Source organism: Malus domestica, chromosome 07 (genome assembly GCF_042453785.1).
Source record: "Malus domestica chromosome 07, GDT2T_hap1".
Classification (NCBI taxonomy): Eukaryota; Viridiplantae; Streptophyta; class Magnoliopsida; order Rosales; family Rosaceae; genus Malus; species Malus domestica.
Genome location: NC_091667.1, coordinates 24469735 through 24484381, shown reverse-complemented (window position 1 = coordinate 24484381; position 14647 = coordinate 24469735). Strand labels below are relative to the sequence as shown.

General features: G+C 36.6%; 2 protein-coding genes across 8 annotated transcripts; both read right to left on the bottom strand.

The window, feature by feature from the left end:
• Positions 1-1268: 1268 nt before the first annotated feature.
• On the bottom strand, positions 1269-10248 carry LOC114825791 (uncharacterized). Of its 7 annotated transcripts, none has more exons than XM_070824831.1 (6): positions 6854-7341; positions 5993-6071; positions 5560-5807; positions 5398-5466; positions 3028-3227; positions 1269-1494 (listed from the first exon to the last, which is right to left on the bottom strand). In XM_070824831.1, exons 5-6 carry the CDS (start codon positions 3211-3213, stop codon positions 1366-1368), a joined length of 315 nt encoding a protein of 104 aa, XP_070680932.1. In that variant the 5' UTR covers positions 3214-3227; positions 5398-5466; positions 5560-5807; positions 5993-6071; positions 6854-7341; the 3' UTR covers positions 1269-1365. The 7 variants fall into 7 exon arrangements, with proteins under 7 accessions (XP_070680932.1, XP_070680929.1, XP_070680931.1 ...); XM_070824828.1 differs by having other exon boundaries at positions 5560-5625; XM_070824830.1 differs by lacking the exons at positions 5398-5466; positions 6854-7341 and adding an exon at positions 9512-10248 and having other exon boundaries at positions 1271-1494.
• A 2155-nt stretch (positions 10249-12403) lies between these two features.
• LOC103426367 (probable cysteine protease RD19D) lies at positions 12404-14645 on the bottom strand. Its single transcript, XM_008364492.3, has 4 exons — positions 14153-14645; positions 13519-13638; positions 13149-13392; positions 12404-12867 (listed from the first exon to the last, which is right to left on the bottom strand). Exons 1-4 carry the CDS (start codon positions 14627-14629, stop codon positions 12590-12592), a joined length of 1119 nt encoding a protein of 372 aa, XP_008362714.3. The 5' UTR covers positions 14630-14645; the 3' UTR covers positions 12404-12589.
• Between the last annotated feature and the right edge of the window lie 2 nt (positions 14646-14647).

Sequence of the window (14647 nt, the reverse complement as noted above, 5' to 3'; positions counted from 1 at the left end):
AGTGTTTTCTGGAAGAAGCACATAACTAGTGTTTCTTGCATAAAGCACTTTAAGTGCTTTTGGAACCCAAAAACATTTTCTCTAAAAACACTTTCAGTCATTTTAAAAGCACATCCAAACGAGCCCTATATCTATTTGGAAATGGTTAAATACTTTTTAATTATAAACTTTAAACATGCTGACATGTGATAATGAAATAATGATGTGGATAAAAATCAAAGAACCTTCATCAAAAATTAAAAAAGAATAAAGTTTCGAATTCAATCAATGAAACAGAAAAATCAGGGATGGAACTTAATTTCTCTTTTAATGGGTGTAAATCAGGCATCAACACAATTTCTCACATTGCAGCATGAGGATTTGTATTTGTATTAATTTGCACCTTTTATCTCTTTGAACTTCTAATCATCCATTTAATTGATGAGTTTTTTTGTCAATGTGGTGCAAATGTGGCTACATTATAGCCTATATAAGTTACAAACTCACCGTGTCATCAGTTTAACAAATTACCAGATAATCAATTAGACTAAAAGCACAAATTAATACAATTTCAATACCTATGAGAAAATTAAAACTTCGTAACCCATTTTCAAAATTACCTCAAATCTAGAGCATGAAAAATGTACTTTACCTTTTCAATATGAGATCTAATTTTTCGGAGGTACATGACTTTTCTAATTTTCGCATAAAGGTTCCTAGTTCTTTCTATTTTTTTTTTCTTTTTCTACCTGGAGAGGGTTATTTGGATACCTGTTTGCAGGCCATTGTCTTATGGTAACAAATGACGATCAAGAGGTCATTACTTTCCCATAATATATATATATATATATATATATATATATATATATATATAATGTAGTAACAAATGGCAATCAAGAGCAAAAATCATCGCAGTACAAGATAAAAATATTGCGAGAGCTAATAAGGAGTGTATATAGTAGCAAATGATAATCAAGAGCAAAAAGTCACCGCAGTACAAGATAAATTTTGCAAGAGCTTATAAGGAGTGGATTCATTTCATATATTGTCAATTTAGATTTTGACTGAAACCTCAATTTCCTTTATAGCATCATAGTAAGTTAGCCCACACGTGAAGCCCTATGCCCACACATAGGGGTGGGCGCATGAGGATGTGAAGAATATCACACATTGAAAATTACGAAATATTGCATGAGCTTATAAGAAGCTGAGTTTTTTATCAATTGATTTGTGAAGCCCCAATTTAGTTTGGGGTGAAGAGAAAGGAGGAGGTGGAAAGGGAAGGTCTAAGGAGGAGTTAAATAGAGGTAATTGCAGGTTCACCAAAATTTGCACTAACGGCAAGTAATACTAATCAAGTTCTAAAGGACCAAAACAAAGAAAATCTCATTGAGTTTTGATGTCTACCAGGGACTTGAAACTATGTGGTTCGTGCATCGAAAGCTCCGACAGAACTTTCCTGTTCAGCTGAATGTTCTCCTTCATCAACCCATGCATGAAGTTTCCATAGTTAACCTGATAACAATAGTGAAACAAGATAATTGGGGGATCATCATTCACTACAATATATATCTATACACATACATACATATATATATATATATATATATATATTTTTTTTTTTTACAGAGGAAAGCACATGATACCACTCATAACTTAAGAAGATCGAATCAGCAATATATTCCAGCTTCTACCGATCCAATAGCTCGACACCCAACAGCTACTTTCATGCCAGAATATCCGGAAAGATACATTTCATCCGGCACATCTTATGAGTCAAACAGCTGAAGCTCTCCCTAACTTCCTAGATTTTCGAAGCCAACCATAAAAATCTATTTGAATCTACTTTAATGCAGAGAAATCCAAGTTGAAACTAAAAACTCGAAGTCAATTTCAAAGCACTAAGCAAGCAGGATCTACATGCTAATTGATCAAGGTACAACAATTCTGAGAATTCTAATGAGGTCCCTTAATTTCTCATGCGATTCTTTTAATTTTCCAGCTACTTTTCATTAATCAAATTCATATACATTTCCTCTCCATTTTCTAAATTTCCATCTCTCAATAAATACAAGAACAATAAACGAACCAATAATTGTCTTCATCTTTTCTTCAACCAAGGCTAATGACCCTGCATAGATGACCCTATTGGGTTTAGATGACCCTGCATAGATGAACCATACTTCTCTATCTTACAAGGACAATGTCCATCTAAGCATAAAAAAGGTAGTTTATTGTTTTCCCACATTTTAACGACTAAAACCAACAAACACTGGAAAGTAAATTTCGCGGTTTTCCCCTAACAACTTGCAATCTGCATATGTCCAAAGGCAATCTAAAGTCTTTATGAACCAACTAATAGACAGATTCATTGTTCTGCAGTATATTGAACAGCTCCCACATCCACAATTTTCAATAAATCGGGTTTGACAACAATACACGACCTCAACATAATCTTAGAGTGAAAGGAACCCAAAAGGGTCAGGACATACAGAAAAGTAAAAACTAAAAAGTGACAGAGAATTGACAAAGCTGGGAGGTAAGGTCACTTCAAATTATACCCAACCAAAATGACCTGACACAGTTCTTTTATAACCTATATTTTAAAAGCCCCGCAACCTACTTACATGGTCTACTTATGGTGAGGCTCGTATTTGAAAACATGAGCCTTAGTTCACAGCCCAACATCACCCAGTCACTGACTCACTTCTATCTCACCAAAATGCAAGGGCTCATTACTCTACTGCCACACCACCACCCATTACAAGTACTGGCCGCCCAATGCTCAACACAAAAAATCTATGACCAAATAAATATTCATTGTGCATCTGTTTTCACATGTATTCTCTCTGTCTCTCTCCCTTCATCAAATTTGCAAAAATAAATCAACTGTGAACAGATAAAACTATACAGACGAAAGAAACAGCAGTTTGATGAAAGTAAGAACACTGAGATTTAAATCCAAAACCATATCAAAGAGAACAGCAACTTGTACAGTTCTCTCAAAAATGCATCACATATAAAATAAGGGCACAATTTGAAACATACTCCATGGATGCGGGTGCCAGCATTGATACGCTGGATCCACAGGGAGCGCATGTCTCGCTTCTTGGTGCGGCGATCCCTATAGGAATACTGCAAGGCCTTCTCCACCCTCTCTCTGGCAATCCTTATGCAATTCTTGGCCCTTCCCCTGAAGCCCTTGGCTAGCTTGAAAATCTTACCCTTATTCATTGTTCACTCTCCCTCTATTATCCCACACATAAACACAGACACATCAGACCACAAAAAAATAATCAGCCGCATAATTATTAATTATTTGAGAAACCCATTTCTTCCAATTGCAGAACAAAGACTGACAATTATTCAGAAACGAAAGATTCTCAATTGCACAAGTGTATCAAGTACATTGATGTTAATTACTTAAAAAATTCCAAATTTACGGGCAAAAATTGCTTTTTCCTAGGCAAATTACTACCAAATGAAATATTTAATAGGGGTGGTTCAGTATGGGATACCGAACCAAAACCTTAGTCTCGATTCCCAAACCGAAATTTTCGGGATTCCTAATTTCAAGACTAATCACAAACCAAATTTTCGGGAATCCCGAAATAGTTTCGGTATTTTCGGAACAATGGGAATCCCGAAATATTTTTGGGCTTTTCGGCTATAATAACTTGGCTGTGGCTGTGCAGAGTGCAGAATAGCAAATCTGCACTGCATATCTTGGCAGTGCAGTGATCAAAATTTGGCTGGGCTATAACTTGGCTGTGCCTATGCAGTGTGCAGAATAGCAAATCTGCACTGCATATCTTGGCTGTGCACTGCATATCATATCTTGGCTGTGCAGTGAAGTGATCATCAAAATAAATTAACAATCTGCTGCCTATTCTACACTGCCAATCTGCCTATTCTACTACAAATGCATGCAACAAAAATAAATTAACAAATCCAAAACCAGAGTTTACTAGGTTCCTTCAGAATTTCTTCTACGACTGACATAATTTGAGTCAAAGAAGCGGGATATGAACTTATAGTTTACACTAGCAATAGTGCCCGCGCGTTGCTGCGGGTGTTGAAAATATTGGATGTAAAAATGCGTAAAAAATGATATGTAAGCCAGTTTTGTACTGAGAAGGCAGGCACACATCTTAATCAAAGTGAAAAATGATGTCTAAGGATTAGATCTAGTATATTTAATCTAATGATACAACTGCCTCTGAATTCCATGTTGCAAACTTGCCTATTGAAAATCCTCTGAATTTATAGTCTAAATCAGCATCACACCATTAAATCACATTATTAAATCGGAATAAAAACATTGAAAAACATATGAACTCATGCCCAACTTTGATATCTGAACAAAACAAAGCCTTCAGATCAAAGCAAAAAACTGAAGATGGTTACCTGAATTCAATAAAAACTGAAATATGATGACTCCTAAGCATGCTTTTTTTTTTTTCAGGAATCAGTACAACTTGAAAATATCCCAAACAGAGTCTTATACCTCATGTATCCAATAGAGCTTGAATTTCTAAAGGAAAAACTTGAAATCATATACGTAAGAGTTGTGTTCCCTCTGCCAGATAAAAGTGAGAAAGACAAAGTTTTCCAAAATTCTAATAACCTTACACATTATCAATTTCGCAACAAAACACATTGGTTCCAGCACTAACAACATAAAAAGTTTTAAAATTGCAATCTAAACTAATGTTTTCTTTCTTCCTCTCCCTGTTCGTAAAACATGAAGACAAAGCTTTCCAAAATTCCAACGAATCCTCTCATTTCTTCGCGAAAATTATAAATCTATTTGAATCCAACAATTATCAATGCATTTTAAAACTGGAAAAAAGCAGGACATAAAACTGAAGAGCGTCACAGTTGCTAGCAGATCTCAAATTTATTAACTGAGCAACCAAAATGCAAAATACTATTTTAGCCGGGAAAGGCCCAACAGAAAAAAGCCAAACCATAAAAAACATACTGAAAAAATTTTCCAGCCCCTTGCTGCACCAACAAACTGTGTATCTACAATTTGATAGCGTTTCTACCAGACATATACCAAATCGCATTAATGATTATTAAACTTAACCCTACACTACATATGAAAATTTACTCATTGCTCTCACAAATCACTCTCACAAATCCAAAATAACGTAGATATCACTCTTCTAATTTTATCACAACTACCTCAAATCTTATGAATCAAGCATAACCATCACAGCAAGTCATATGAAAAAAAAGCAGCTGTGGATTTAAATAAAATTGCTAGCACAAAAATCAGCAAGAAAATATGCATTACCAATTAACAACCCAAACATGCACAAAAAAGGTCCCAAATCACCAAACAAAACCAAAATAAAATAAAATTCAACCGCAAAGAAAACAAAGGAAAAAACAAATAATACATTTATATACCTTTAGCACAGAGAGTTCCAAGAATCAAAATTGAAAATCCAAAAATCTGAAAGGAACGGTTTCCCGAAACTAGAAAACAAAATGCATCAGACACGCACACTAACGATCCAACGAAAAACAAAAGATCGAAACCATATAAGCTGATAAACATGCAAAACTCACCTGGTAACGCCATATTAGATCGGTCTCAACCAAGTTCGAAGCGAACCCAAGATGGGCACAAAATTTCTGAAATCAAAGAGCAAAGCCCATGAGATATTAACAAAAAGCGTCCAAAGGGCTTCTTTAGCCAACTCACTTTGCAGCGCACACATCTTAAGTTTAAGTATGTAAAACTGAAATTGTAATTGAACCATTCTACATCACCGCCCTTCATTTTTTTTTTCTTCTGAGTTTCTTTCAAATCAAACCTAAAGCAGCCAAAACCCAAAAAGAGCATGAAACAGAGTTTACTATCTCTATTTGCAACTTAATCCATGCGGTCCAATAGAAAATCAAATAAGCAAACGAAATAAAAACACCAAACTAATTATACAAATTTAATTAGTACAAAAAACCCAGGGACAATGTCAATTCATAAATCACATGTACTCACAGATAAATAACGATCTTGGTATTTGTGAACTAAGGATAAGCTGATTTAGAATCACGATTCGTAATATTAGTCTTCAGACCTGTAAGCGACCAACAATCTGTCAGAGCAATACCATTTTGTTTTTCCACTAATCCACATGAGATGAAACCCAAACAGGTCAAAAAAATTTGTGCCTTTCAACACAATCAACACATGGATTAATCCATTGACATTTAGCTTAATGAACCATTGTTCTTTACCACATGGCTACAATTTTTATATACAAACATTAATCTTTTAACACAAATTTTCAAGATTGTCTGCGTGTTCACCAAAAACACAAAGGCTTCGAAAATTCCAACAACCCTTTTAATTTCTTCTCAAAAATTCAAAATCCATTTTAATCCAAACTGGAAAAAAGCAAAACCATAAAAAGCACACGCAAATAATTTTAAAACAACTGCACTCACACAGTTTATATCACCAAGAACATATAAAAAAAATTAAATCACAATCTAAACTAATGTTTCCTCTCCTCCTCTCCGTGTTTGTAACCCCTTGCAGCATAAAACCCAGAAAAACAAACCTTCACACAACCTCAACAACTCCTCTCATCAAAAACTACGAAACCATTTAAATCCAATAATTACCAATCTATGTCCGAAGCAGAAGCACAAAAAAATACCCAAAAAATTACAACAACGTTGCAAATACCAGCAAATCAGAGATATGCCAACTGAAGAACAAAAACGCAAAATTCTCCTTTAACAGGGAAAACCCAAGAGAGCACCACAATTGGCAATAAAAGGAAACGATTAAGGTTTCATCAAAACAAAGGAAAAACCAAAAATAAAAACCAAAAGAAATGATTATAAAATATACCTTAGTTGGATCACACTTGTTCCACAGTGGGCTGCAAAGACGCCACCCTTGAAAAGAGGTGTAAATCGGCCAAAAACCCAGCCACAACCCAGAAATCCCAAACGGAAAAAGGGGAAACAGCAGGAATTCTTTACCCCAATTAGAGATGTCGAAACCCTCGGAACGCAAAAAATCCCAAATCTAAATAGACGCACAACGGCCCGGCAACCACAAAATCCCTTAAACCACGAAAATCAGCAACCCTTTCCGCGAAAGAAAGCACGGATATCACAGGAAACAGAGCACTTTGTGCTAGCATCCGGCGTATTTATCTACTCAAGTTGAACAGTAATAGACCCACTGATAGGCCAAGTATCTCACCCCTAACCAAAAATAGCCTAGTCTATTTTATTAAAATATTATTATTATTTATTATAAAATAATAATTTTATTTTTAATATCTGAATCTATAAAAAATAAAATAATAATAATATTATTATTATCTAAATTTATTAAAAAAAAATTGAATTTTTTAAAAGTTAAATTCTTAATTTTTTGAGGGAAAAAACGTAGACCGTTGATCTGTGATCGGACGGTCCAGTTTAAAAGTAAAATTTAATTTTTTTTTTACCGTTGAAAATCCAACGGTCTAGAATAACTAGCCGTTGGAAATCCAACGGCTATGAGCGTGCCACGTCACTAATGGGGCTCTGGAGCACAAATGGGCTGACAACCCTCTGCAATCTTGTCGTCTACTCGCGGCCACGCGCGATTGTCGCGCACGCGCCAGCCAAATAGGCCGGCTTCTTGGTTAGTCCAATTTGAGCTGGCCTGGTGACCAGCTTGGGCTGCGTCTAAAGCAAAAGGGTCAGCTGGAATGGATTGACAGGCTCCCAGCCTGATTTTTGTACTTTGTGCTGGGCAAATTCCACTCCGGTGGACTTGCTCTTAAGAACTCTCGAAGTCGAGAGAATAAGATGAGCAACGCGTGGAAAACAGGGACACAAACGGAAAGAAAACAGAGAAGCGAGGGCAATTCCATCCGGACACTGGCGATCTACAGTGCCGGGGGAAACTCACGTTTAGTATATATAATGATGATGATGATGTGTGCAAGTGTTCCCGTGAGTGAGGATCTATGCATGTGTAAACAGTTTTAAAACACAGATAATGTCATGCTTAGGGATGGGCAAATACCCATTGGTTATGGGTAACTGTGGTTACCCGCCCATTTAAATTAAACGGTTACGGTTATGGGTAACCGTTTAGATAAATAAACGGTTATGGGTATAACCGTTTACCTGCGAAATTTAAATGGGCGGTTATGGGTATTAACCACGGTTATAAACGGGTAACCGTTTACCCATTTATTTTATATATGTAAAACTAACACAAACCATGTTCTCGATCCAATAATACTTAGTACCCAATAAATTAGCAAGGAATTCATCGGTCATTCTCTCAATAACACTACTACAGGAATGATGATTCTCATCATCAAGGAATTGGCTAAATTAATTTAAATTCCTTACGGGTAACCGTGAAATTGACAGAAATGCTTTGACAGAAATGCTTTGACAGAAATGTCTACTAAACAATTTTTGTAACCCAATAATACTTAGCAAATATTATATTTACTTTCATTGGTAACAGTTAAAAATATCGTCATTTCAATTATTGGAATGGTATAAGGACTTAAAAAATTAAAATATGAAAATGTATGATGAATGTACCTATAACAGTGTTTAATTGTCAAAAAAAAAATTATGACAATTTTTTTTTTAATTTTCAAGTTGTTAAAAAACATGTAGACGGGTGAAAAAGGGTAATGGTAAAAAAAAAAGATAAACGGGTTAAAAATGATAAATGGGTAAACGGGTATTAAACGGTTACGGTTAAATAGGTATGCGGTTATGGGTATGGTTAACCGTTTATAAACGGTTATGGGTATGGGTATAACCGTTTAGACAATTACCTAATGGGTAAACGGTTATAGGTAAATTCACTGCGGCTACCCGCCCGCATAACCATTGCCCATCCCTAGTCATGCCTTGATGATCATTCCAGTAGCATTACGTTATGGGCAAAATTTCTTTTACCTTGTAAACATAACGAATTGTTTAAATCAAGGTTTCTTTTCTTGTTCTAAATAGTAAAAGAAATCATGATTTCACACCAGGAAGGATAAATCATACACAATTTATATTGGAGATGCATTCGCATAGCCTATAAGAATATATACATAACCATAATCGGTTCAAAAGAACGAATGGGGTACCTTGCTAAAATCCATATAAATGAATTCAAGTAGACAATCAAGATAATTAATTTCTATAAAGAGAAACCATCAAAGCTCACAACTAACTGGTAGAAGACAAGGATCCTAAACATGATAAAAAGAAGGAAAACGTTTTACAAGGAACAAAGAAACAAAAGTAAAAAAGCTTTGATTGCAAAAGATATTTAGAAAACATTTAAGTCAGGCTCCCTCCCCCTTTAACCTCTCATTCCCTCTATAACCTCTCCGTCGATTCAAATCCCTAATTCTAAAAGCCCTAATTCAGAAACCCTAATTTTAGAAATTCCTAATTCAGAAACCCAAATTCAAAATCCCTAATCGAATTTGGAATCAAACAATTTGTATGAACTTTGGTTGAGTTTATTGCAGGAATTTCTTACCTTTTGTAGTGAGGAGGAGTGATGACTGAGACCGAGAGCTTGATTCAAGAGCCGAATTCGGGTGGTATGGACAATGGGTGAAGGTGCGATTCAGGTGAGGAGTAAGGATTGAGAGGAATGAGGACTGTTGTGAGTAGATTCGGGATTCAGGTGACAGATGTGGGAGGAGAGACAAATCGGCGACAAGAGTGGTAAGGTTCCGTTAAGAAGATACTAAGGTGAGGTTTGAGTCTGAGGTGAGGTGAATGTCGAAAGATTGAGAGAGAAAAAGTCAGACATTGGGTTTGATAACTTTGATTTATATGCAACAGTTGAGATTAAATCTTAACAGAATCCAACGGCTATTAAACTTCTAAATATATATTTAAAAATTAAATAATATATATATATATTTTGGTTCGGTTTGGGATTACCGAAATCTCAAAAACTTGAGACCGATTCCCGTACCGAAATTTCGGTTTGGGATTTTTTAGGTGGTTTCGGGAATTTTTCAGTTCGGTTTGGGATTTTTGGGATTTTTTTCCAGCCATTTAACATCTCTTGAACAAATTAAAAGAGTTTAAAAGGTGATTAAGATTCATAAACCAGAATTATCAATGGGGAAAGATGGGTTTTTTCGATTCACATGAGCTTATCTGAGGTGGATTCCTTTTTGTATCAACAACTCCGAGTTGTGCAAAACCTACCATGAAACCAATCAAAAGGAACAAGCTTTTTACTTTGCAATTAACAATACCAGAAGAGGAAAAAAGAAGAAGAAGAAGATGAGCACTCACTGTGGCAGTGGATGGCAAGAGATGACGGACGAATTGGGAGTAGGTCGAGCAGCGGGTAGTGGAGGCGAAGAAAAACAATATGGATGGCCCTTGTTGGTCACTCCTGTTGTTGCTTACCCTTGTCAGCGATGTTGCTCGTGGGTTCTTTCTACCTGTGTGCTTTTTTGTTCTCTTGGCGGCTATTCCGGTGCTGGTCTTGGGATGATGATGTGACCTCTGTCCTCACCACTTTTGGGTTTCTTGATGGTTTGATCTCAGGTAATCGTGGCGGGTGGCCGATCCTGATGTGGTTTTCTGTCGGTGACGATATCGTTTGCAGCAGGGAGCCTAGTTGTGTAGGGTTCTGTGTGGTTTGGCTATTTGTCCTGGGCTCCAAGGTTGGTCTTGGGCCTTTGTTTTTTGTGTGTTGTGGCCTTTTTTCTTTTGTTGCGTTCATATGGTTTTAGGCCTTTGTTGTACTTCTCTAGTTGGTAATGAAGTGTATCCTTTGTCTAAAAAAAAAACAATATGGATGGGCAATCTGTAATACTGAGCTAAGAATGTGGGCACTTCTGTCAAACCACACGCTTAACCAACCAAATGGAGCTCGGATAATTGGGTCATTCTCAGATTTACCCGTTTACACTTAGGTCCTGTTTGACACATCGTATAGGGCATCAGATAGTACTAATGATATAAAGTACGGTATTTGGTGTTCGTTTGGATTAAACAGCCACCGGATAATTAGTCTGCCTCTGCTAATTTAATACACCCTACACCCAGCTACTTACTGCTCACTCTCTTTCTCCATCCCCACTGCCAATCAACATCAAGCAGATATAAACACAAAACCAGAGGTGCCGAATCGAAACCACGTCACGCCATTCTTGTTCATACACCTATAGTGGCAGATTAAACTAGAATGGGAGAAATCTCATCTAGGTTTTTAGTTTCAATGGATTAGAAGCTGTGAGAGACAGAGCAACATCGATTTCCCTGTAAAGCACGAAATTGTAGTTTGCTAGGTGCGTGAGTGACCATCGATTTTGTAATTTGGAGGTTGCTTTTGCAAATTTGGAGGTTTTAATTGGTTTCTGAATTTGAAAGAAATTGAAGGTGGCAACGAGATCGAAAGCTGGCTGGGTTTTTTTTTCTGTTGGTGTAACGGCTGGGTTTTTTTTGTTGTTGGTGTAATGGTTGCCTAGGTTTCAAAGAACATATTCCTCCATGGGGAAGATGATGATATTTAATCCCTTTTTTATTTTTTATTTTTAAATTTTTTTTGTAATGATGTTTAATTCATTTTTTATCTGTTTTTCTTTGTTTTTCTCATTTTTTTTTCATTTTAACAACAATTATTTTGTGAAATACTTTTAAAAAATTATTATAGTCCGATGTAAAAATTAATCCGATACAACACCAAACGTCTAACTAATTTAGTCAGTACCAATTGACTACTATTTATCATATCTGACTGAAATAGTCAGTATAATCCGAGCTACCAAACAAAGCCTTAAGTTGGTTGGTGTCAATTACATGTTTGATCAACACACAAAACGTTTAAAACACATATCCGTCTTACTAATTGTATTGATTATGCAACGAGTCGAATTCAAAATTACCATGGTGCGAAAAGTTTCTCTTTTTTTTTCTTCCTATTAAGCGACATTGAGAAAGAGGGAATGAAACAGATCTCCATTGCTATAATAAAATAAAAATAATTGATGGACTAAGATCCGACCCATGTGATGCAAACCGGGTAATCCGGGTTGGTGAACCGGTTCCTCAACATTCCCTCCATTTCGTGCTGGAAAAGAAAATAGTAGAAACTGAAAAGCTAAAACTAAATGGTTCATACGAACTAAAAAACAAAGTCATCTATGAACCCGTTTTGTTTCAATTTTCAGGTCTCAACGACGACTCTGGGAAAAGCAGGATCAACTTTCCCCCCATCGCCACAAACACAACTGGACTCTCCCTATCAAAATCAACATCATCATAAATGTTTACAGTATAGCCTTCACACATATAAGCGGTACAATACAATCCAAACAGCATTCAGTTCGACTCGTCAAGAATATAGAGAAGACTGAGTTCTTTCAAAATTCTGCCGGCGGGATAAAAATAGGCTCAAAGATCAGATCCAATGCGTATCGCTTTGTTATTATATTTATTAAATATCACATTGAAACTAAAAGAAAAAACGTAACTAGCTCGCCAACGAAAATGCTGGAGAGATTCACGCCCACATAAGACCGTTAACAATTCAGGAAACTTAAAACATGAGCATATGGAACAGGAGGTGGGAATTTCAGCCTCGCGGCTACGATGGTCGCGTACTAGTCACAACCGCAGACACCATTGAGTTCATGCCGCACATGGCATGGCCTCGGCACAGACGGTAGTAACCTTGTTCTCCCCATCGCTCCCCCCATGAGTTCTTGATTATCCAATATGGCTTGTTGCGAAGCCTGAGAATGGAGTAGCCCTTGGCACCATACCCCACAAGTAAGACACCATGGTTCACCCATTTCTTGAAACATATAAGGGGGCACGAAACACCGCCAATGTAAGTTTGCATGAACATAGCATTCAACCCGACTGCATATACGAACAAGTTACATTAACATCATGTTTGAATATATATGTATCACCTCAGACCAACATGTTACTAGTTAATGGGAAACACCAACTATACACAAGGTTGCAGTAAAAAGAGTTTCCATTTAATGAGCACAAAATATTATAGATAGCAGTGTTTATTTGTGTACATATAAAATATATATAATATATTTGTATATATACATACATACATACATACATACATACATACATACATACATACATACATATATATATATGATCAATTACTATGTACTTACTAGCAAGAGGACCATGGTGGACTAAATTCGCTGCAATTTGGTCCTCATCAACTGGGATAGTGGTAAAATTGGCAACTCTTACTGCAACCTTGTCCTGGTCGAATTTACATTCACCCCGTTTCCCAGTGTAAGGGTATGCATTCTCCTCTTCCAACCCTCCTGATTCAATTAGATACTTGTAGGCATTTGTCATAAGGCCACCGCCGCAACCACTGTCGCATGCATCCTTCTCTTTTGGATCGCACTTCAAACAAAAGTAGATTAAAAAAATATGAGATAACACACATCAAGCATAACATTTTAATCAAATTAGTGAAAATAAGTGTCAATTAAGGATCAATATAGGTTGACTAATTAACGAGTTTATTACTGTGCTATCGCAGTCCACAAGCTGTTGTTCACTGAGATTAAGAAGCTTCCCTGTTGCAATATAGTGAGCTCCTTCAATTGATCCTGTAGTGCTAAAGGCCCAGCATGACCCGCAACCACCCTATCAAATTGAAGGATATTGTATCAATCAAAGTCGTGAAACAAAACTACAAACTATATATTTTATTTTTACAGTTTTGCCATCATTATTCGGAATCTAATGCATATGGTATAGTAACATTTAAATTACCAAACCAAAATTGCAAGAGGCTTATAGTTCAAATAATTAAGACAATTTATTCATGCACCTAGCTCTCGTACTAGAAACCCCCCCCCCCCCCAACTCGAAATAGTATTTGTAGGAGTTAATGCGAGGTAAACCAACTTTTCGACCAAATTTATAAATCATATGATGTGTCATTAATAAAAAAAATAAGAACATTAATCAACACATTCAATCATCAACCACCACGATATATGATTTACAAAATAAAATTCAGATAGATGATTTCTAAGCATTACCCCTGTCCGTAAACAAAATATTAACCACAAGTTCACTTGATTGAATAAAGGAAAAATCAACTTTAAAAAAAAAGAAAAAAGAAAAAAAAGTAACATAGTGAATAGTTAATTACCTGCATCTTGACCTCGGTAACAGCTCCCCTGTCTCTCCAATCAAAATTCTCAGGTAAATCACCAACGTCCATAACCGGTGGAGCACTATTAGAAACACCGCCGTTTTGGGGTACACCTATCATACCGGTGTACATCCGCTCGAACTCTTCTTCAGACAGGTCGGAAAAGGGCGTGACTCCGTGGACAGCCGTCGGATCGAGGACTTGGTGCTCGGCTGCCCTGATCATGTTCTTGGCGAAAATCCCAAGGCGGTGCATGTACTCCTTTCGGGTAGAATACTTCTTCCCGTATTGTTCGATGAACATCTGGAAGTTTCTCTCGGTCCCCGGCAGAAAGTGGTGATTGTCTGTGACTTGGTGTATGATTAGGTCTTTTGAGGTGTCATGGAGAGCTAAAGAGAGAGTGCTGAGTGCGCAGGTTAAGACTGCAACAACGCCCATCGCGCAGGTTAGAGTCGGAGGTACAACTACAGCCATATTCTCCTCCGGTGGTTT

Excerpts from the sequence above, each read along its gene's own strand:
- LOC114825791 (XM_070824830.1), bottom strand. The coding sequence starts at position 3,213 with ATGAATAAGGGTAAGATTTTCAAGCTAGCCAAGGGCTTCAGGGGAAGG. Across the intron at positions 1,495-3,027 it reads CTGGCACCCGCATCCATGGA|GTTAACTATGGAAACTTCAT; the intron begins GTATGTTTCAAA and ends TATTGTTATCAG.
- LOC103426367 (XM_008364492.3), bottom strand. The coding sequence starts at position 14,629 with ATGGCTGTAGTTGTACCTCCGACTCTAACCTGCGCGATGGGCGTTGTT. Across the intron at positions 13,639-14,152 it reads TTACCGAGGTCAAGATGCAG|GGTGGTTGCGGGTCATGCTG; the intron begins GTAATTAACTAT and ends TCAATTTGATAG. Across the intron at positions 13,393-13,518 it reads TTGTGGACTGCGATAGCACA|TGCGATCCAAAAGAGAAGGA; the intron begins GTAATAAACTCG and ends TTTTGTTTGAAG.